Source organism: Phascolarctos cinereus, unplaced genomic scaffold (genome assembly GCF_003287225.1).
Source record: "Phascolarctos cinereus isolate Bilbo 61053 unplaced genomic scaffold, phaCin_HiC Scaffold_5;HRSCAF=322, whole genome shotgun sequence".
NCBI classification, from domain to species: domain Eukaryota; kingdom Metazoa; phylum Chordata; class Mammalia; order Diprotodontia; family Phascolarctidae; genus Phascolarctos; species Phascolarctos cinereus.
Window position 1 is genome coordinate 465,113,967 of NW_027555958.1, and position 23,324 is coordinate 465,137,290.

General features: G+C 44.7%; 1 protein-coding gene across 1 annotated transcript in view; it reads left to right on the forward strand.

Annotated features, from left to right (window-relative positions):
• ROR1 (receptor tyrosine kinase like orphan receptor 1) overlaps positions 1 to 23,324 on the forward strand; it is a 375,033-nt gene that overhangs the window by 204,563 nt on the left and 147,146 nt on the right. Inside the window, exon 2 of the mRNA XM_020993141.2 lies at positions 22,592 to 22,669. Coding sequence (XP_020848800.1) covers positions 22,592 to 22,669 — 78 coding nt within the window. The remainder of the gene's footprint in view (positions 1 to 22,591; positions 22,670 to 23,324) is intronic.

Genomic DNA, 23,324 nt, shown 5'->3' on the forward strand with positions numbered 1-23,324 from the left:
ATTCATTCTGTATAGCTCCTGAGGGCAAGACTAGAACAATATGTGGAACTTTCAAGGAAACATGTGTTAGCTTTAAACGGGGAAGAACTTAGTAACTATTAGGACTGCCCAAAATGGAATAGGCTGCCTTGTGAGACAGTGAGCTCACTGTCCCTAGAGGTATTCGAGCAGAGGTGGGGGGAGGGGTGGAGCAATGGTCTGTCATCATGGGGATGATTGGATTAGTGGATTTCCAAGATCTCTTCCAAGCCAAGATTCCATGGGGCCTTGAGTCCCCTGAAAGATTTGATGGACAGTCAGCTACATATTGTAGTATGATAGAATAAAGACTGAATTGAGAGTCAGAGGATCAGGGTTCAAATCATTGTCTTACCTCTTTCTTGTTGTGTGACCTTGGGCAAAGTGCTTTACCTCATCAAGCCTCAGTTTCCTCATCTGTAAAATAGGCGGGGTGGGCTAAAGTCTACATGGTGATTCTTTACCTTTTTTTGTGTGTGGCATGGCCCCTTTGGCTGGTCTAGTGAAGTCTATGGACCCCTTCTCAGAATCATGCTTTTAAACTCATAAAATAAAACACATAGGATTACAAAGGAAATCACTCTTATTGAAAAGCAGTTATCAAAATATTAAAACATATTTGTGAAGTGCTTTGCAAACCTTAAAAGTGATATTTAAAATTATTACTATTATTAAAATATTAAAACAAAACCAAGGTGAAGGATCCCAAGTTCAGAATCCCTGTGAGATGACCTCCAAGGTCTATTTCCACTCTATGTCCGTGTTTTAGATGGGGGTGGCTTCACCAATCAGTTCCTCACACTCAGGCTGTTAGAGAGCCTTGCTCACGGGTGTCTTGGGGACTGCCAATCTAGTCTTCTCCAAGGACCACCTGGAAGCCTTTATAGTCCACATTGCTGAGGGTTCCATTTATTTGGTGTTTCCTAGAAAACAATAACAGATTCACTTCTTGGTGAATCATTCTTTTAAAACATACTTGGCAGGACTGTCTTCTAATGTTATTAAATGCAAGGCAGTGTGACTGCTTTGTGGAAGGAACAAAAGATTGTCCCTGGGTTAATTTGGTTTGCTGAATTGTTGGGCCTGCAACAGCCATTAAGAGCCTTTTCAGTTCCAATTGACTTTCTTTAGATCAGTGTAAGCCTTAGAAAACTGTCCCCATCCCAGGAGCAGTTGGAGGCCTTCTGGAAGCTCCACAAGTCAGCTCGTGGACCCACTGGGAATCAGGGGTGCATTGGAATCGCATGGAGAATCCACCATGAATGCAATGGGCATTTTTGTTCCAACCATTTGCTTTGGTCATTTTCCATGTGTTGGGATGCTGGGAATGGATGGCTGCACATTGTGAAACTCTTGGTTTCTACAGCAACACCATGTTCATCTGACATAGACAGCTGGGCCATATGAGGGAACTTTCCAGAAAATGAAAGTTAACCCCCTTGAATACAAAAAATGTGTTTATTTTATGAGCATCTTTTTAGAATGGAACGACACATTCCCTGATACTCCCTTAAATATGTGGTATTGAAGAGAGCGCGGGGCTGGGAATCAGAGCAACTTGGGTTCAGATCCTGAATGTTACACTGGCTACCTCCCTACATGACCTTGGGCAAGTCAATTGACAGTTGTGTGGTACAGTGACTAGACTACAGGACTTGAAGTCAAGAAAACCTGAATTCCAGCCCCGTCTCAGAAAACGTACTAAGCCAGGTGACCCTGGGCAAGTCACTTAGCCTCTGTTTGCCTCAGTTTCCTTATCTGTAAAATGGGGATCATAATAGCACCTACCTTGCAGGGTTGTTATGAGGTTCAAACGAGATCATTTCAAAGTGCTTAGCACAGTGCCTGGCACACAGGAATCCTTTTAGACATGGTAGCTAGTTGTAGCAGCAATAATGATTTTAATAACATTACAAAATTTTATGTCACTCTGAAGAAGAGGGGATTAATGGAAATGAATACTGTATGTGATTCAGTCTTTCAAAAGCCCTCTTCATCTAGAGCAGGCATTCTTAAACTGGATTCTATGAAATTTTTGGTTTTGGTTTTTGTATTTTGGTGACTGTATTTCAACCTAATGGCTTTCCTCTGTAATCCTATATATTTTATTTTGTGTGTTTAAAAATATTATTCTGAGAAAGGATCCGTAGGTTTTACCAGACCACCACAAGCAGTTTTGGACATAAATAAGGTAAGAGCCTGTGAGTTGGAGAAGGGTTACTGGACTTTCTTTCTTCCATCACCTCTGATGAGCAGGCACGCTGATGGGCTCTGCTTCATTTGTATCAACCTCATCTCCTTTACCAGACTCTGCTCTTGTAGCAGCCCTGCCTGCTCCCTTCACGTCCTCCCCAGAACTCAGTGGTGCCCATAATGCCCACAGTGTTGGGCATCCCATCGGTGGCTGTAACATGTAACTTCCATAAAGACAAGGAGCAGCATCCTGGCTGTGCCTCGTGATCTCACATCTTTCTGAGTCCTCTGCACACAGGGCTTCTTAGAAAGCTGGGAGTAGTCTCTACAACGTTATCGTGGCTGGCAGGCAGGTAGGCCATGGAATGTCTCCTGCTCATGAGACTTTAAGTTCTATGAGGGCACAGAAGTAGCTTATTTTTAAACTTTGTATTTTCTCCACCACCTGGCCCAATACCCTGAACAGAGCAGGTATGTAACAAATATTTATTGAATGAGAGAGAAAATGAATCAATGGAATTCCAAAGATATTTATTCATGGTATGCTAGGTTTGGGTAATCCAAGAATAAAAACAATTAATAGAATAGAATGGGATATCTAGAATGGAACCCTAGTCTGAGAATAGATCTGAACTCAGATCTTCCTGACGATTGGCTCATCGCTCTATGTATCAAGCCACATGATGCTGGACCAGGAATCAGGAACAGCATGGCTCAAATCGTACCTTAGACACTAATAGAATCATATTACATCATGTCATATCATATATCATACCACATCATGCCATATCCAACCTTATATAGATATATGTATGCATATGCATATGAATTTATACATGTACATATAGTGTCTATGTGTGTGTATATGTTGTTAATATGTATGCATATACACACACATGTACATAGATACAGTTGTATGGATAAATTAAGTTTCAATCAATCAGCCAACATTTACATATTAGTTTCTTTCAGAAACACATTTGTGACAATTTATCCATGTGCCTACTGAGTGAGTAACAAAGCTAAGGTTTTAACTCACTGCCCAAGTTAAGCAGGAAGAGAATCTGAGTCCGTCCTTGCTACGGGTCCAAGCCAAACAATCAATGTACCTCAGTCCTGGTTTATTAAGACAAGTCCCATGGGCTTTCCCTGGCTGTTGTCATTCCTCCGTTTTTACAGAAATCACGCTGCCTTAGCATCCATCCTTCATGCTCTGATCTTGTGTTCCTTAGGTCTTCTTGGCCGGCGATATGTACATTTGTCAGCATCAACGGAAGTAAGATCCTAAATTGGGTGGATGCTTTTGCATGGCCACATGTCCCACTTTGCCCAGCCAAGACATGTACCCAGTTTGCTGTGAAATACAGTCTATTTGCGTGAAGGACACCTCTGTGTACTTGCACAGTAACTGATTCAGGCCTTTTGTTCAGTCTCAAATGGTCCGCCCTTGGTTTTCTTGTCTTGAGATGTTTCTGCCCAAATGGAAATCAGTTTTCCCCAAAGTAACCAATCGTGCCTCATTGAAAATGGCGTTGGCAGAGGTTTCCTGATGGTGGTCTTCATAAACAGGGAAAGGGTCCGATTCTAAATAAGCTGCCCACCCCCTGATTCCAGCTGCCTCAGGACTCAGGGCCAAGCAAGCCAGAGGATCAGTCAACAGCCATTTATTAATTACTTACTGGAGGCCAGTTTCTGTGCTAAGCTCTGAGGGTACAATAACAAGAATGAATCAGCCCTGCTCTCAAGGAGTTCCATTTGAATGGAATAGACAACATATAAAGAATTAGACTGCAGTTCAGTTGTTTATCAGTTGTGACTAACTCTTCATGACCTCGTTTGGGGTTTTCTTGGCAGAATCATTTGAGTAATTTACCATTTCCCTCTTCAGCTCATTTTACAGATAAGGAAACTGAGGCAAGCAGAGATTAAGTGACTTGCTCAGCATCACACAGCTAGTAAATGTTTAAGGCCAGATTTGAACTCAGAGAGATGGGGCCTCATGACTTGACTTCCGGTGCTCTATCCACTGCTGCCTAGCTAGCCAAAGAACTACATATATACCAACACTGTGCCCATTTAATGTGAAGTTATGATCATTTCTTGGTTTTTTTTTTAATCTATATGGTGAGGATGCAATATGTCAAGAGGGATGTGTGGGCTCAGTGTAATGGGAAACACCTCCCAGTTTAGAGCTGTCCCAAAGCTGGATGGGCTACTCTGGGAGGGAATGACCTTCCCATTGCTGGAGGATTTCAAGTTGAAACTGGATGCCCATTTATCAGATGTGCCTTTGTGGGGATTTTTGTTTGTGTGTGGATTGAGCTGGGAGGTACTTATTATTCCAATTCTGAGCTCCTGGGACCTGTGAGTAGAGGGTATGATGGAAAGAACATTGGTTTGAGAGACATAACAGCCAGGTTCTGGCTTAGTGCCCCTGCTGATCATGGCATCAGGCTGGCAGTTCATCTCCTTAAGTGAGCCCATCGACCTTTCAGGCATTGGAATGTGCAGGTGATTTTCCTTATCCAGCTTAAGTCTGCCTGTATTCCTCTCACACTTTGCTCCAAGTTCTGCCCTCCCAGGCCGAGCAGATATATCTGACCATAGCTCGGCAGCACATCCCACTTTGGTCTTCTGCTCCAGGCCAAATATCCTTGATTCCTTCAGGCAATCCTCACACTACCTGTTTTTGTGGCTCTCCCTCCCCTGGGCACCCCATTTAAATGATCACTGTTATCCAGACTCTGCTGTTCCTAGAACTTAGGAGCATGGTCTTCTTCCTAAGCCAGTGGTGTTTTGTCTGCTTTCCCTGCCCCTCAAAGCATGCCACCTCCTCACACACTTTTCAAAAAACACTCTTCTCATCTATATTGTATTTACCAAAATATATAATATTGGGAAATAAAACAGCTATTGTATTTCTCCAGAAAGATTGCTTAATTTTGAACTTCTATGTCTCATGTCTAAATGACAGAACCATGATGATATGACCATGAGAGACAGCATGATGTTAATAATAGGAGTAATAACAATGAATAATACTGGCTATCATTTACATAGCACTTTAAAGTTTGCAAAACACTTTACAGATATCATCTCACTTGTCTGTCATGACAACCCTGGGAGGTAGGGACTATTATTTTCCTCATCTTAAATATGAGCAAACTGAGACAGACAGAAGTTGCCCAGGTAACACAGCTAGTAAGTGTTTGAGGTCAAATTCGAACTGTGGTCTTCTTGACTCCAGGCTCAGTCCTCTATCTACTGAGCTACCCAGTGCTGAACTGGGAGTCAGGAAGATGGAGGTGCAAATCGTACCTCAGACACTGGTAATGGGACTCTGAGCAAGCCAATTAACCTCTATGTATCTCAGTTTCCTAAACTGTAAAATGAGGTTGCTACTACGTCTTTGATTTGTTGTGAGGATACACTGACATTTTATGAAAGTACTTTGCAAACCTCAAAGTCCTGTGTAAATGTTAGCTATTAGATATCTGTAAAATGAGAGACTTGAATGGTATGGCCTCCAAAGACCCCTCCTGCTCTAAAATCTAGGGTACTGTCACCTCTTTCTAATCATCTGTGTTATGACGGACTATGTGGACAGATGATGATGGCGGCTGATCACATCCGTGTCAACATTGGACTTTCACCAACACACGCCATACTAAAGCTTAGTATGGTCACCCATAAGGAATGCACACACACAAAATTGTTAGCTTCCTTTTTGTTGATTTTGATTTGAATTTGTTTTTCATTGCAGAAAATGGGGGGGTCACATTTATGTGAGAATAGTACTGAAAAATATCCAATTATTTTGGCTGTTGCTTTCTGCCTCCAGTTGGGAGAATGCTAAGGCAACGGGTGTGCTGAAGCATTTCTCTCTGAGAGTGGATCAGGTAGCGCTTCTTGGCAGCTGACAGAGAGCAGCAAGCAGGTCACCCCATCCATCACCGACACAGGTGGACCATTCGCTGTTCCCGATTTTGTGTTTTGTTTTTTGGCAACCAACTGAGAATTCACCATGAGAGGCTCCTTGTTGATGACATAAGAATGGGGGAGCTTTTACTCAGAAGCTATCAATAAATGTGCTTTAGCAACACCCAAAAGCAGAATTACTGTGTAGACATAAGTATCCCCAATCCATCCCCACAGCCGTAAAGCCAGAATCACAGCACCTCCAAGTGGGAAGGGACCAGAGAAGCCATCTAGGACTACCTGCATATGAACAAGAATGTAAACTCCTAGAGGGTATGGTGTTGTGTTGTGTTGTATCCTCATTGCCCAGTACAGTGTCTGACACATAACACGTACTTATTGTTTACTATGTGCCCAGCGTTTTGCTAGATTCTGGGGATAACAAGAAAGCAAGAGAGTGCCTGTCCTCAAGGAGGTTATATTCTAATGGGGAAGATAGAGCGTGAAGGGAATCCACTGGGGTGGGGGGCAATTCGATGCACATAGTGACATAGTTGGGAAAGAATGGAAGGTGACATGGTGACCAAGTTATGAGCAAAGTCAGAGGAAGGCATACCTTTCGGAGCCCAGTGTCCCGTGGTCGGAGCCCAGTGTCCCATGGCCAGTGGGAGAGGTCTCTCAGGCTCTCCTCAAAGATCTCCAATGAGGCACTACCCACCCCACTTCGAGGCAGCTCATTTTGCTTCTGGATGGCTCTCCTTGTCAGGAAGTCCTTCCTTACATCGAGCCAGACTTTGCCTTTCTATCATTTCCCTGGGCTGTCCCCTCCTGGTTTTGAGTTTCCCTTTCCAATAAAGGCCATATGAAAACTCCTACTTAAAGATAACAGATGAGTTTGGATTTAGAGCGGGCAGGCTGGTTAGGAACCAACTCTAGGTCATTTCTATCAGATTAAAAAAACCCCAGCAACAGGCTCATCAAAGACAGGAAAGAAGAGTCTAGCAAAAGCTGATGAAATGGAGAGTTATGATTTTCCCTCTAGAAGTGGATGAACAACATAAACCCAAGTGTGAGAGCAGGGAGAAGGCATAAACTGGTAACGAGAATTTGAGTTGACTATGAACATTCTTATCTTTACAGATCTAAGAAATGTCATTCCACGGAATTAATGTTAGAAGAGCTAATGCCCCGTGACCCCTCCTCATCCTGATAAAAGTTGGTTAGAATTGTTGCGAAGCTCTGATATGGGCCACTTTAATTAGTAATCAGACCAGTTACTATTATGGTGCTCAAGGTGAGCTTGGGCTGTTTGACTTGGGAAGAAACTTTGGGTCCCTGTTCGCTGAAGACCTTGGTTTATGAGAACAACAGCATGGCATAACGTAGTGAGTGCTGAATTTGGAATCAGAATTCCTGAGTTTCGATCTTGGCTTTGATGCTTGCTACCTGTATGAGTTTAGGCTAGCCATTCCCCCCCCCCGCCCCACTCTGGGGCCTCAGTTTACTCATCTGTAAAAGGAGAGGACTGAACCAAGTGATCTCTAAAATCCTTCTAGATCTAAATCTATGATTATATGGCTTTTCCTTCCCCTGCCCCCAACCTCTTCTCAATCAGTCCTTTAGAGAATTAAGAGATGGAGGTAGTGAGATATAAAGCCCAAGTTCTGGAGCCAAAGAACCTGGCTGTTCTACCTTCCTTCCCCTTCTCCACCTTCAGGCTTCCCTGGCTTCCTCCAAATCCCAGCTAATGTCCCTTGTACAGGAAGCCTTTCCTCTCCCCCTTAATGCTACCACCTTCTCTCTGTGGATTATCACCAATTCCACCTCTAGATATCTTGTTTATACACCTCCATTTGAATGTTGATTTCCTCCATTAGATTGTAAGTTCCTTTAGGGTAAGGACTGTTTTTTTTTTTTGCTTTTCTTTGTATCCCCAATACTTAGCACAGTGCCTGACACATAGTAGGTGCTTTAATAAATACTTATTCAATGACTGACTACCTGATAAATCTCCTCCCCCTTTCTTGGCCTCAATTTCCTTCCTATAAAAGGAAGAGTCTGGACTCTAGGAGGTTCTGTCTAAATCCTTCCTAACCCCATGAGATTCATGAGAATTGGAGCATGAGTATCAGTTGAAGGATCTGGGTGTGTTTAGCTTACAGAAAAGCAAATGGGGAGGGAGGGAGGGATGCTAGCTGTCTTCAGTATGGAAGGGCTGTCATGTGTAAAAGGGATTAGATTTGTTCTGTTTGGCCCCAGAGGGCAGAATGGGGAGCAAAGGGTGGAAAGTTTCAGAGGCGGATTTAGGCTTGATGCCAAGAAACCACTTCTAGCAATTAGATCCATCCCAAAGTGGAGCAGGTTGCCTTGGTGGGAGGTGGTGAGCTCTGCGTCATCATCAGTCTGCAAGTTGAGATTGGATGCCTGTGCAGTAAGTGACAGCAGAGATTTTTTTTTCCAGTATGGGTTAGATTAGATGGTTGTTAAGGCCCCTTCTAAATCTCAGATTGGATAAGTCTACAAATCTCTAGCCGTCCATTGTCCTCTGTGGTGCCCAAGCTCAGGCTAGCAGTTTTGACCCTTCAGAAATTCCTTGAAGGTAAGGGCTATTTTTGCCTTTTCTTTGTATTGCCAGTCTTTAGCACTGAGCTGGGAAAAGAGTAGGTGCTTAATTAATACTTGATTTGTGGCCATCAACTTTCCTCAGTTATTGAAGTCACGAAGCCAGAGAATGTTTCATTTATCCCGGCCCGTGACTCCAGAGGTAGCAGAGACCTCAGTAGCCATCTAGCCCTCCCTTCTTAATTTATAGATGAAGGACACGAAGGGACTTTGCCCAAGGTTGAAATTGACTAGGGCAATAGGAGTTCTGGGATTGAAGCTCAGACCTCCGATTCCAAATCTACCATGTAGCCTTTTGAGTTTCTGGAGGACGGGGAGGTTTTTTTTAAGTTTTCTATGTTTCCCAGGTGTGCTTAGCACAGTACCTGGCACTCGGTGAGCGCTTCGTAATTTTTTTTGTGACTGTCTGTTCTTTAAAGGTAAAGAAAATACCAACAGATCAAGTTTAGATTTAGTTAATTAGTTAATTAGATTTAAACAAGATGAAACATCAGATTTTCCTCCCCACTTCATTTTTTCACTTGGTTCAGGAGTGGGCTGGGACTCTCATTGAAAAGGTTTGGGGCTTTTTAGGGGGGCATTTGAGGAGAATGAAGAGGTACGTGGAGCAGACAAAGGAACACACGACAGTACATTCACAAGGACAAAGGGGGATGACACAGCAGATTGATTCAGGAGAAGGATTAGCCACAAGGCAGCTGTGTGAGCAGAGCATGAAATGAACCTGGCAGGTGGGGCTGGGGGGAAAAAGACTGAGGTGTGTTCGGCATGGGGTTTACCCCGTTGGGTTTCTGCGGCAGCCAGGAGGATTTAGAAAGCCGACACCAAGACTAGACTCCGGACCTGCAGCCTGCGCATGAGGGAGACGCGATTCTTCCTCGTGCTGCCCTCCTGCCCTGGCGCCAGAAATGAGGCTCTGACTGAGGGGGATTAGCTGTGCTCATCTGCCTCGGTTTCTCCCCAAGGCTTGAGATTCTGCCAACCTCCTTCCTGGACTCCTTCACCTCTGCCTTTGGGAGCCCCTGATTTCCTTCAAGGCTCCGCTCAATGACTGGCTTTCTTGACCTTCCCAGCTGCTCGTGTCCTTCCTCCCCAAAATACCTAGTATTCCACAGATACCTCACAGAACCGCAGAATTTGAGAGTGGGAAGGGACGACAATATCCTTTTAGCCAACTCATACCAGGAAGGAATACCCATGCTAGCATCCCCGACAGATTGCCTTCCAGCCTCTGCTTGAAGACCTTCAGGAGGGGGATCTCACCACCTCTTAAGGCAACCCATTCCAAGTTTTGGTCAGCTGGAATTCTTAGGGGCTTTTTTTTTTTAACTTAAACATATCCATGGTTTTTTTCCCCCACTAGGATGTTAGGTCCACATCATTTCTTAGCTATTTCCAAACTGCTTCTGCTCCCATTATCTCTTTACATGTTGAATTCCCCATTAGAATGTAAACTCCTTGAGGGTGGGCACTATCTGTATCCCCAATGCCCAGCCAATAGTCAGCAATTCATAAATGGGTATCATTTATCGTTCGTGACCATATCTATCAACCAGTTAATCAACAATAATTCATTAAGCACTTAGGCAGCAGACTCCATGTTAGATCCCCGAGGTATAAATGCCAGGAATGAAATGATCCCCACCCTCGAGGCCTTACGTTCTTGTTCATATACAGGGCGGGCTTCTTCAGTCCTGGTTCTGTGGTTGTGGGAACTGATGGGGGCCATCCAGATGTTCATAGGACAAGGCAGGAATTTGTTTCCTTTTGTTTTTGGATTCCCAGTCCTTTGTGTGGTGACTCCTGCATACTAAGTACCCACTCAATGCCTGCTGATTCTAAATCTATGATGCGAGGGTTCTAGACACCAGAGGCATACCATAAGCAAAGTAAGAGAGCATGAAATAGTTTATCTGTCAGATTTATGAATAAGGGAAGAATTTAGGACCAAAGAAGATATAGAGAGCATTACAAAATGTAAAATAGGTCATTTTGATTATATAAAATTAAAAAAGTTTTTGAACAAACAAAACCAGTGGAACCAAAATAAAAGGAAAACAGAAAACTGGGGAAAACTTTTTGCAACAAGCATTTCTCTCTGACAAAGGCCTCATTCCTCAACTATATAGAGAACTGAGTCAAATTTATAAAAATACAAGGCGTTCTCTAATTGATAAACAGTCAAAGGGTATGAACAGGCAGTTTTCAGATAAAGAAATAAAAGCTATCTCTAGTCATATGAAAAGATGCTCTAAATCACTATTGATCAGAGAAATGCAAATTCAAACAACTCTGAGGTACCTCCTCACATCTACCAGAGTTGTTAATAAGACAAAGAAAGGAAAATGTTGGATGTTGGAGGGAATTTGGGAAAACTGGGACACTAATGCATTATTGGTGGAGTTGTGAACTGATCCAACCATTCTGGAGAGCAATTTGGAACTATGCCCAAAGGGCTACAACAATGTGCATACCCTTTGATCCAGCAATGCCACTATTAAGACATCCAAAAAAAAAAGGGAAAAGGGCCTATTTGTACAAAAATATTTATAGCAGCTCTTCTTGTGGTCGCTAAGAATTGGAAATCAAAGGGATGCCCATCAATTGGGGAATGGCTAAATAAGCTGTGGTATATGATTGTGATGGAATATTATTGTACTACAAGAAATAACAAGCAGGATGATTTCAGAAAAACCTGGAAAGACTTACATGAACTGATGCACAATGAAGTGAACAGAACCAGGAGAATGTTATACACAGTAACAGCAATATTGTTCAATGACGAACTGTGAACGACTTTAGCTATTCTCAGCAATACAATGATCCAAGAAAATCCCAAAGGACTGATGATGAAACATGCTATCCACCTCTGGAGAAAGATCTGATACTGTTTAAATATGGACGAGAAAGATCTGATACTGTTTAAATATGGACTGAGGCAGACTATTTTTCACTTTCTTTCTTTCATTCTTTTTTCTTTTATTTGAGTCTTCTTGTAACAAAATGACTAATATGAAAATGTTTTACATGATTGTACATGTGTAACCTGTATCTGATTGCTTACCATCTCTGGGAAGAGAGATAGAATTTGGAACCCAAAACTTAAAATAAAAATGTTTTAAAAACCTATCAGAGGCAAGATTTGGGCTCAACCCTTCCTGCCTCCAAATCCATCACTTTCCTTCCCACACTTGGTGCCTGTAATTGTTAATAAGAGTTGACACATGGAATGCTTTGATTTACAAAGCCCTTTGCATCCATTATTTCCTTTGAGCCTTATGATACATCCCTTTCCCCCAAGTTAGGTAGTCCAGTTACTATTATTCCCATTTTACAGATTGGAAGATGAAGCCTCAGAGAGGCTGTGCCAGAGGGGGAATTAGAACCACTCAAGGCCTAACACTCTTCCTGCTGCCTTGTGCTGTCTTCCTCCATCACCATCTCCCTCAGGATAGGCTCTATGTCTCCCTGGCCCCTCCCCCCATTGCCTGGAACTTAATAAATATTTGTTATATGAATGATGAATGAGTGAATGAATGAATCCCCTGTTTTCTTTGCTCAGAAACATCTGGGCTTCAAAGAAAATGGTCATGAAGCTGTGGATGCTGAACCGCCAAGCAGCCAGCCCATTCATCACCAGTCACCCCGTCGATGGGCTCTTTCTTTGCTGTGATCATCCCGTGGGACTGAACTGAGCTGCAGACTCTTGGGGAGGGAGGGCCCAGGGAAGGGAACTCTTAAAGGCTTAAGGGATTTCGAGTCACCTTGAATATTCTTATTCTCCTTAGAGATGATAAACAGACTGTGTCTTCTCTGTGTATTGTATGTGATGATCCCCCTTTAAACCCTACCGCGATGTGAGAACCTTTAGATCCAGTGTGTAGGTTTAGAGAAGGAAGTCGTGTTGGTAAAGAAAAAGAAAAATCATTTGGGGGCGGTGAGGAGACTTTTTTCCTTCCTTTCTGGTTTTGACTTTAATATAGTCAAATAAAAGATGGATGTACTTTGGTACTGGACCAGGTCTGTGGTCTCATTAAGGTCTTGCCCTCAGAAGTAAGGAAGAGTGTGCAACTATGCAAAGAACTTTGTACAGTCAGAGGACCTGGGTTCAGATCCTACCTCTGATCCTACCAGTGTGATCATGAGCAAGCCAAATTAACTCCCCTGAGCCTCAGTTTCTTAGTCTGCAAAATGGGTGCATTGGCCTAGATGGCCTCTGAGGTCCTCTCCAGCTTTAGGTCTGTGACCTGTCCACTGTGCTGGGAGGCTTCTATTCATTGAGTACCAATGATGTCCTTGAGCTCTTCAGATGTTCAGGACTAGAACAAGGAGGTTCCACTAGGGAAGGAATAGGCGGAGAGGTACAGGGTCTGGTAGAGAGATGTTGGTCTTCCAGACCAGATGGGCTCCCCCTCCCCCTCCCCAGCATAGCGTCTTCATAGCCCAGGGGCGTATGGGAGGTGGGGTAGGTCATAACTTCACACCAATTTCTTCTCAAGGTGAGAAACCCTTTTGGAGTTTCTCTTTTCTTGGGGGGGGGAGGGGCGGTGTCCTTCTCTAAAATGCATTTCACCTGGAAAGAGAAGGAGCTTCAGTGTCCCCAGGATGCTGGGGACAGGGCTGAGGAAAATATGAAAATAGAATTGCAGATTTAGACTCATAAATGACCTCAAAGCTCCTCGAGTCCAACCCCCTCATTCTACAGAAGAGGTAGTTGAGGTCCAGAGGTTAAGGGACTTATTCAGGGTCACTTAAGTTTCTGAAGCAACATTGGAACTCAGGTCTTCTTAACTCCACCTACTATTCCAGCCTCAGGCTAGTACTTTCCTACCTAGGGGTTCTCATGGAAAGGGGACCTGCTAAGGCTGAGACTCTTTGGGAATGGGAGACAGGCTGCTCTGGAGGAGAAGGGAAATGAGTCTCTGCTCTCTGCCCAGTGTGGAAAGAGTTGTAGCCAAGCTCCCAGGCAGGCTTCCCATCAATCAGCCAGGAGCTGGGAAGCATCTCCCCCAAACACTGTCTCCTCCTCCAAGATGGATTTGCCTGGAGGGCCGGAATGCCTCTGCATCTATTAAACCACAGTCTTTGTATATTCAGTAGTAGTGAGTGGTAGACTCCCTCTCCTTGGAGGGGATGGATGGTCAGGCATTTTGCAATGGGAGCTTCTCTTTTGGCATCTGGTTGCAGTTGGTAGCCCCTGAAGTTCCTTAAGGTCTGAAATTCCGTGAATAAAGGGCTGGACTTGGGGTGAGGGCACCAAGATTCAAGTCTGGCTTCATGCGCTTACAAGTTATGTGACTGTGGGTAAGTCACCTACCTCTCAAAGGTCGAGGTGACTCCCTAAGACCAGACATTGCAGAGACGGTGCTGACCTGCATGGGTCTGAGAATTTCCCCACCAGGTACTTCTGACACTGATGAAATCTGGCCCCCCATAAAGCAAAATATGTGTGGTAGCTACTTACCAGATGATTGTTAGGAAAAAGGCTCAGGGCCCCCCTAAAAGGCTGGTAGAATGTGAGCTGCTGTCTTCCCTCAAGACGGACATGGCCTCTTCCTCTGGGGATTTCAATTTTCCTGCACTTTTTGTTTGTCCAAACATGATAGATTGAGCCTTAGGAGGACCTCAGAGGCATCTAGCACAACCCCTTCATTTTACAGATGAGAAAACTGAGTTTCAGGATTTTAAGTGAACTTACCTAAGGTAGTAGCAGTAATACTAGTGATAGTAATCCAGGCGTAGAAAGAGGAGTAGCAGCAATAGTAGTAAGAATTGTAATAGTAGTGGTAGTAATGTTAGTAGTAATAGTAATCAGTCAATCATTATTTATTAAGCACCTACTATGTGCCAGGAATTGTGCTAAGAGCTGGGGATATAAAAAGAAGCAAAAGATAGTCCCTTCCCTCAAAGAGGTTACAATCTGATGTGGGAGACAACATACAAATAATTACTTACAAAGCAAGCTGCAGACAAGATAAATAGGAGTAGGGAAGACACTAGACAGAATTAAGGGTTGGCAAAGGCTTCCTTTAAAAGATGGGATTTTAGTTGGGACTGAAAGTATATGTAATAGTAATAGTTGCAGTCATAGTAGCTAACATTAATGTAGCACCTTGCAGTTTGTCAATGGCTTTACACATATGATCTTGTTTGATACTTGTAACAATCCTGGAAGGTAGGTGTTATTATTATTCCCATTCTACATTGAGGGAAACTGAGTCTGAGTTTACTGAGGGACCCACAGCGAATAAGCATCTGAGGCAGGGCTCAGATCCAGGGCTTTCTGATTGAGTGAGGGCACCTGTGAGGGCAGCGCTAATGTTAATCCCCTTTTTACAGATGAGGAAACTGAGGCAGAGTGTGATTAAGGGCCTTACTGAGGGTCACACAGGAATGACTCAAACTCAGGTCTCGCTGACTCACACCCCAGCAGTCTCCGGTGGCAGTGTTGCCTAGCGGCCTCTCAGCATCAGGGGTGGGATTTGGACCCAGCCGGCCGTTTCCATCATATTTCACTGCTGCACGGTCTCTAATTATTTGTGTACCTGCCAGATCCCCCTTCTGCCCTCCCTGAGTCAACGAATGCACGGTGAGGAGCTGCTTTTTACTCTTTGAATCCCTACCCCGGGACTCGGCTTTGTGCCTAAGAAGGTGTTTCACGCCTGATTCTAACATGGAACCTTCCACTCTGTATGTAAAGGTCTCCCTGTACCCCCAGAGTCAGGCCATAACATCTTGGCCTGAGCTCAATCAGACACTGAGAAGTGCTGCAAGATGGTGTCATCGCTATGTCTGGCCCAGATGATCTCTCTGCCTCATCTCAGTACACTGCCTCTGGCTCTGCTGTCTTTGACTTGGCCCGCTTATTCGAAGCAAGTCAACCATCGACTTCTCTTCTCCGCCAGCTGGTGTTTGTGTAGGTGGCTTACCTAGCTGCTCCTCTGGCAGCCAGAGTTCTTCCTTCTCTTAAGCAATGGAAAGGGAAAAGGAATCCAGGCTGAAATCCTTCCCCAGAGAACTTTTAAAATAACACTGCAAACATACCACAGGCCCTGGGAACTCTCAGCTCCCAGATCTGGTGATTCTGTGACCGTGTGCTGGGCTTGACAGTGAGACAGAATGTGTCAGTCTACAAGTATGCATTAAGCACTGTGTGCCACACACTTTGCTAGGCACTGGGAATACAAGTCCAAAGAATGAAGCCATTTCTACTTCAAATGAACTTATGGTTTAATGGGGGAGAAGATGTCTCCCCACCTAATGCAGGAGTCAGGGCAGAGCTTGCCATAGATGTGAGAGTTTGGTGCTGATAGACTTAGCACCCTGCATATGGAGTAGGAGTTGAGGTGGCAAGGTGGGGGGTATGAGAAGTGGGGCTGCTTCTCCTCCCTGTCCCTACTCCCTTGGTCCCACTCCCATCCCCGCTCCCATTGGCCTGCGTCCCTCCTTCAGTTTTCCTGAAACTCTCGTTCCACCAGACGCTCGGACTCCAGAATATCAAATGTCCCTGGACCGGGATACAGGATGTTCCATGATTAAATACTTTCTTGGCAGCTCTTGGGGTCTTGTGGAAAGGGCTGGCCCTACCTGCCAAATTCTGAGATGAAGCAGTAGTCCTTGTGGAGATGATCAGCGCTCTTCAGGGAGAGCGCATCCTTCCAAGGCAGGGCCCCACAAAGGGCTGAGGGACTGAGACAGCTTCAAGTGTCTGGAAGTTAAAGAGGGAAGCCGCTGCTATTCTAGCCCTGGCAATGGCGAGATGATTAGGTCTGTGGAGAGCTTCTTTTGGAGGCTGGCCCTTACAGAAAGATCGCCAAAGATAGGAATTTGAGTTTTTCCGAGCATGGGTGGCTTACTTCAGTCTCTAAAGCAATGTAAGAACATTTTTGTGGACTTAGGGTCCTAATCCCTGAAAATAAATGGAGTAAAAAAATTCTTCCATAAAAGACAAGTGTTGGACAAGAAGCCGTCTGAGGGCCCTTCCCCTCTGACAGCCTATTACTTGGTATTAAAGACCCAGAGGCTTGGAAGGTGTCAAACGAGGTAGACTCTCGGTCCCTCTCTCCTCTCATTGCAGGATGCTATGTCATGTAAACGTGCCATGGCATGCAAACATCTGCTTTTCAGAAAAACTAGCCACTGACAATCTAGTATGTGTAAGCTCTTTAGCTTGGGAACTCCTATTTTTACGCTTTTTATTTGGAAAGCAAGACAGGGATGATTTGACTTCATAGCTAGTATTATTTATTTATGGTTTGAAAAGCGTTGAATATATCTGATCTCTGACCCTCCCTAACTGTGTGACCCTGGGCATGTCATTGAGCCTCACTGACCCCCAGTCTTCTCTTCGTGAAATGAGGGTAAGAGCAGCTACTGCACAGGCTTGTTATGAGACAGCACAGCACACTCTGTGAACCTTTGGAAAGCCCATAGCCAAGTTAGTGATTGTTTTTACCAGATAGCCTTGTGCCTGAGGATTAGAGTGGAACAGACAAGGAGACTGAGGCTGAGAAGGGTTCAGTGACTTGCCCAGGGACTCTAGGCTTCATCTTTCTGGGTCTCAGTTTCCTCATCGTGGCAGCTGGGTGTAAGACTTGGAGCCAGGAAGACCTGAGTTCCAATCTGCTTTACACTAGTTGTTTCACCTTAGGCAAGTCACTTAACATTTCTTTTTATTAATTGTATCCCCTGCACTTGGCACAGTGCCTGGCACACAGTAGGTGCTTAATACATGTTTATTGGATTAAACTTAAATCTCTGTGCCTCAGTGTTCTAATCTGTAAAGTGAAGATAAATAAAAGCACCTACCTCAATGGGTTGTTGTGAGAATTAGCAAGACCTTGAATTGCCTTAAAAACGTTGTTGGGCTAGGCCCTTTGGGGCCCTCTTCAGCTCTGAATCTATGATTCAGGGCCCCATCGCTAACAAGAATCTGAGATGGGATTTGAACCCAGGCCTCCCTAACTGCAAGGTTGGTGAGCCCCTTTTCCATTAAGCTTTCTCCTAAAGAACATGTCTTGGTTGGGGAGTAGGGGGACACCAGCATCAGCATAAAATCACTTAATGAGCTGGTAAATTGAAACATCTCCCTGGGAGACCCTGAATGCCTGTTAATTACTGTCCAGAGACAAGCCTGGAACCTTTTCTTTTCTTCCTTTTTTTTTTTTTAAATTGTGAGTAGTGCCAAAAATCCATTCCTTTTTCATCACTCTGACATTCTAATCAATCAACAATTCAGACTTTGGGATGGAAAAACCAAATGACAAGCAGTTAGCTATCTACAGAATTGATATTGTAAAGTGAAACACATTCCCCGTCTTTCACCAATTTCAGTGGGAGCTGTAAGATGAAGCTGTAAAAATATTGACTGTAGGAGATGTCAGGGTGCAGCTGGGTCCCCCCAACCCCCTTTCCCGCCTCACTCCTTCTCCTGAAATGGCTCTCTACCCGCCATGTTTCTTTCCCCTGAGCGCCCAAATGCTTGGCCGATCAAGTGTGACATGTAGAGGTCGCCCCAATGGGCTGCACAAATATCCCACGTCTTGGGAACGATGGAGAGCGTGGGGCTGGGCGGTTGAGTTGGCTCTCACTTGCAGCCTGTTGGGAAATGCAGCCAGAAAGATCTCCTGGTGATGCCGAGGTTCTCTAATTACCTATCTCGAATGTAAACAATGACTATCTGAAACACAGTGACCCATTAGTACAGCCGGAGTTTACTTAGTGGATGTGATGAAATTAGCCAGGTGGATTCACATCGCTGTCTTTTTTTTAAGCTTCCTATTCCAGCTCTCAGGCTTTATTTAGATCAGTGCTGGTCTGTTTGTATTACAGGTTTCAGTACAGAACACTGGACGTTTTTCAAGTCTTTCTTGTATCTTTTAAATAATGTGCCCTTTTTCCCCCCTCCCCCCACTGGACCTGAGATTCCATTAGTATAAGGGGTTTTATTCTAATACCTCTGTAGATAGTACTTTCTCTCTACCTAATGGCCTCAGACGCTTACTAGCTGTGTGACTCTGGGCAAGTCACCAACCCTGTCTGCCTCAGTTTCCTCATCTGTAAAATGAGCTGGAGAAGGAAATGGCAAACTACTCCAGTATCTCTGCCAAGAAAAGCCCCAATGGGGTCATGGATTGTCTGATATGACTGAAAAGGACTGAACACCCCTATGATCAGCAACAGTCTCAGAGAGTTGTCTCTTATGGGGCAATGACTTTTCCAAGGTCCTACAGCCAATATTCAGTCTTCCTTCCATCTCTCATTCATTGCCATAAAACCTCAAGTAATGTGGCTTCAATTTTCCTAAAGACCCCCTGGCCTTCTTCCAATTTGATTGAATTCAATAAACACTTATTAAGCATTTGGGCACCAGTATGCAGAGCCCCATGCTACGCACCAACATTCTGATGATATAGGAGCTTCATCCATCTCACCTGGAAGGCCGCACACATCTTCTGGCCTCCTAGAGCTGTGTGAGCACGGGCAGGTCGGTTAACACCGTGCGCTCTCATCCTTCTCCTTGGTGAGAGACAATGTTGAATAATGATAGCTAGCATTTCTATAGCACAGTGTTTTACATGTTATTTCATTTGCTCCTCACAACAACCTGCTGATGTATATGCAACTATTATCACCATTTTTCAGATGGGGAAATTAAGTCCCAGAGAAGTTGCATGGCTTGCCCAGGGTTATGAAACTTCTAAGTATCTGAGGCCGGATTTTGAACTTGGGTCTTCCTTCCTTCTCTACTGCCCCACCCAGCTGAGATGCTGATAATTAGCATGGAATCATAGACTCATAAATGTTAGAGTTGGCAGTGCTCTCACTGGTCATCTCAGCCCACCCCTTCATTTTACAGGTGAGGAAACTGAGGCTCCCAAGAGTAGAAATGACTTTCCTAAAGAAGAGACAGAATTAACACTCTAGTCCCACAACTCTAGATTACATTCTTAGTCCTTTTGTGTGCCATGTACTCTTTGGGCAGTCTAGTGAAGCACATGCACCTCTCCTCAGAATTATGTTCTTAAATGAATAACACAGTATGTAAGGTGACACAGGAAACCAGTTATATTGAATGTCATTATCGCAGTATCTTTGCCATCCAAGTTCATGCATCCCATAAAGCCAACCCCCTGACTCTTTGGAGGTCCGTGGATCAAGGCACCTGGTGTCAGGTTAGTGTCAGCATCCAGGTTAGAATCCAGATCTGGCTTAATCCTAGCTGTTGTCATGGAGGACAGTATGGAAGGTGAGGGGAGGCTGGAGAACGGTCCATTATTCTTCCTTCTCTTCCTGTATGATCAGAACATCCCCTTTCCTAGACCTAGACCCCTTCTAGGAGATTTTTTTTTTGTGTCTTTGTATACATGATACATCACTGGTAAAAAAAAAAAAAGCCACACCCTGCATTATATCTCCATTGCCCTTGGAATGACTCACAATCTGAATTTTAAATCTTCTGAGGCAATGGTATTCCCTGATTGGTAGGCAGAGAGCATCCCCCAAAGAATATTGAGGGGATTGTCGCAAAGAGCAACGGTAGGGTTTACTTTTTAGTGTTCCCTTTGAGTTGAGTAGGGCAGATGTCTGGCCATCAGACAACTGCCGTAAGTCTAGAAAGTTTGCTTGCCCAAGTGAAAGATCTAAGGCAAGACCTATAAAAATCTTACCAGCCTGTGATTTAGGGGGCTGCAAGCTGAATATGAGTCAACAGTTGGTTATGGCAGCCAGGAAAGCTGATGGGATCTCTGGCTGAATTAAGAGAGACAGAGTGTCACAAGCTCCAGGGGTGACAGTCCTCCACTTCAGTCAGACCACATCTAGAGTATCAGGTTTGCTCCAGGCTGCCCTGTTGCAGGCATGGCTTTGAATTCGATTAGCCATGGTTGAAGCATTTGGCTTATTTTCTTTGAAAAGTGTCTTAGGGCGTGAGGGTGTTAGGCAGTGCATTGTAGTAGGAAATCAGAGCTCAGGTTTCTCCAACACTTTAGCTTTGCACAATTCTTTTCTCTTTTCAATCCAGTTAGCCACATAGCAGGAGGATTGTTTTTCCCATTTTTCACAGGAGAGAACTAGGACCTGAGAAGGAAAGTGATTTGCCCATGGTCTGACAGCAAATATGTATCTGAATTCTTGGGCCTGGGTAAAGTCCATCTGAGGGGATCTGGTAGCTGTGAGGTAGAGGAGAGTCAGATTGTTGGTATATTCCTACCAGGAAAAGGAGCTGTCCCTCCCTGGAGAAACCAGCCTGCAGAGCTGCTAGGATTAAGGGAAACTTGGGCACTGGGAGAACATGGCAATGGGACCCTGGTGGTGATGTGGACAAGTGAAGCATCTCATCAAATGCATAATCTATAATGCCTGGTTGAAGAATGGCTAAGTTGTGGTACGTGGATGTAATGAAATATTACTGCCCTTTAGAAAAATGATGAATGCAGAGAAGCATAGGAAGACTTACTGTAAAAACTGATGCAGAGTAAAGTGAGCAGAGCCAGGAAAACAGTAGAAGGGATGACTGTAGCAATGTGAGTGGAAACAACAACTACCTATGACTGCCATGGGATCACCTAACTCAATGCTGAGAAACCATAATGACCGAGGTTGGGACGAGATAAGAGAAACCTCTTTCCTCTGCTTTTCCCAGGTCGAGGGGTGGGGTGGGGGGAAATGTCGATGATTAAAAAATAAAATTTATCAATAAAAATCATTCAAAAAGCCACTCTGATGCGCCAGAAGAATTCTAACAATTCAATGTAACCAGCATTCATTAAGCACTGAGTCCAATGCCCGGTGCTCTGTGCTGAAGAGAGAAAAGTCACAACCATCCCTGCCTTTAGGGAGCTTACATTCTACCAGGATTTCGGAGGGGGACTTTAAGTAGGGATGAAGTATGTGCACAGCAGATATGCTGAAATGTTGACTAGGGAGAGGAGGGGTGGGGCCCACACCTGGGGAGAAGAATGTGCCCCCTCCTACATCAGGACCCTGGGCCAGTTACTCTGCTCTAGTAACAGCCTGGATCTCAGGAATGATTCAGACCTCTCGCAGCCTCCGAGACCAATGTTCTTGCCAATAAAAATATGGCCTCTTGATACGTTTGGCATATCTGCAGTGGGAACTTCTGGATTCAAATGTAGATCTTCCTTTTTTTCTACCTATCTGGGCTTTGAGAAAATTATTTGACCCTCCAGGCCTCCATTTCCTCATCTGTAAAATAAGAGATTTGGACAAGAATGCCTCTCAGGCCTCTTCGTGCTTCTTTAGACCCTTGGAAAACCTTTGGTCAGGGATGTTATACCAAGAACAGCTCCGCATCTGTGATCAACCCCGGGAGATATTTATGTAAATAAGTATATGCAAAATAGATTTTAAATATACAAGGTACCTAAGGAAGGGGCTAGATGCTGGGGCATCAGGAGAGTTTCCATGTAGAAGGTACCGGGTTGGGTGGACCCTTTTTCTGATGCCATAGAGAATCCACATGGCCCCAGTAACCTTTGAACGTTATCATCCAAGAATGAACACAAGGTTACAGAACGGAGCTGGAATTAAACACCCTCCATCCAACCCCATCATTTTGCAGATGAGGAAACTGAGGCTCAGAGAATAAATGACTTGCCCTGGGTAACCCAGCTAGTAAGGGGCTGAGGTGGGATTTGAACCCGGGTCTTCCAGAATCTACATCCGATTCCTGTCCTTCGCGCCGCAGAGTCCTGTTAGCCCTGGGATCTAGTCCCGATTCGGAGGCTGTCTGAGGATGTCTCGAGACCCCGATCAGAGCACAGAAAGAAGTGGATCAGAAACGCCCATCTCACTCCCCTTCCTCTTCTTGTTTTTCTAGAAACAGATGTGTCCGTGTCCGTGGCTGCTGAATTAGTGCCTACCTCGTCCTGGAACATTTCAAGTGACCTCGACAAAGGTGAGGGCAGAGCCACGGGGAGGCCGAAGGGGCTTGGAGGAGGGGGCAGAGCCGGACTTTGGATTCTGCCGGGGGGGAGGGGGGGTACCGGGGCTTGCCGCCTTTGAAACACAGGACTTTGTCTGCCCGGGGATGGAGCGAGGGAGGGAGGGAGGCAAATGGAGCCCGGATTCTCCGTGAACCTTTCCCATGGAATTACCTGGAATCCCATGATTTCTGCAAAGAGTTTTTTCTCCTTCCCCGCCCCTTCACCTAGTAAAGCTTTCCACATGGTCCAAGTGCTTCAAGATGTGAATTACTGGTCGTTCCTGACCCTTTCCACATCGCACCGAGGGAATCTTATTGAAGGGATTTGATTCAAAACGAGCCAGCCCTGAGCAGTGGCCTCCACGGAATGACCTCTCCCAACGAACCCTTGACGTGTGCATGGACTCGGGCATGAAGCGGGCGGGACTTACTCATTGCTTATGGCTGCGTGTGTGCGCTCACCAGCCTCTGGCCATTAGTGCTGTGTGTGTGTGTGTGTGTGTGTGTGTGTGTGTGTGCTGGTGTATATATGTGTGTCGGTGTGTATATGTGTATATTTGTGTGTGTGCTACAGTATATGTGTTTGTATATATATGTATAAAACACATGTTTGTGTGTATATGTGTGT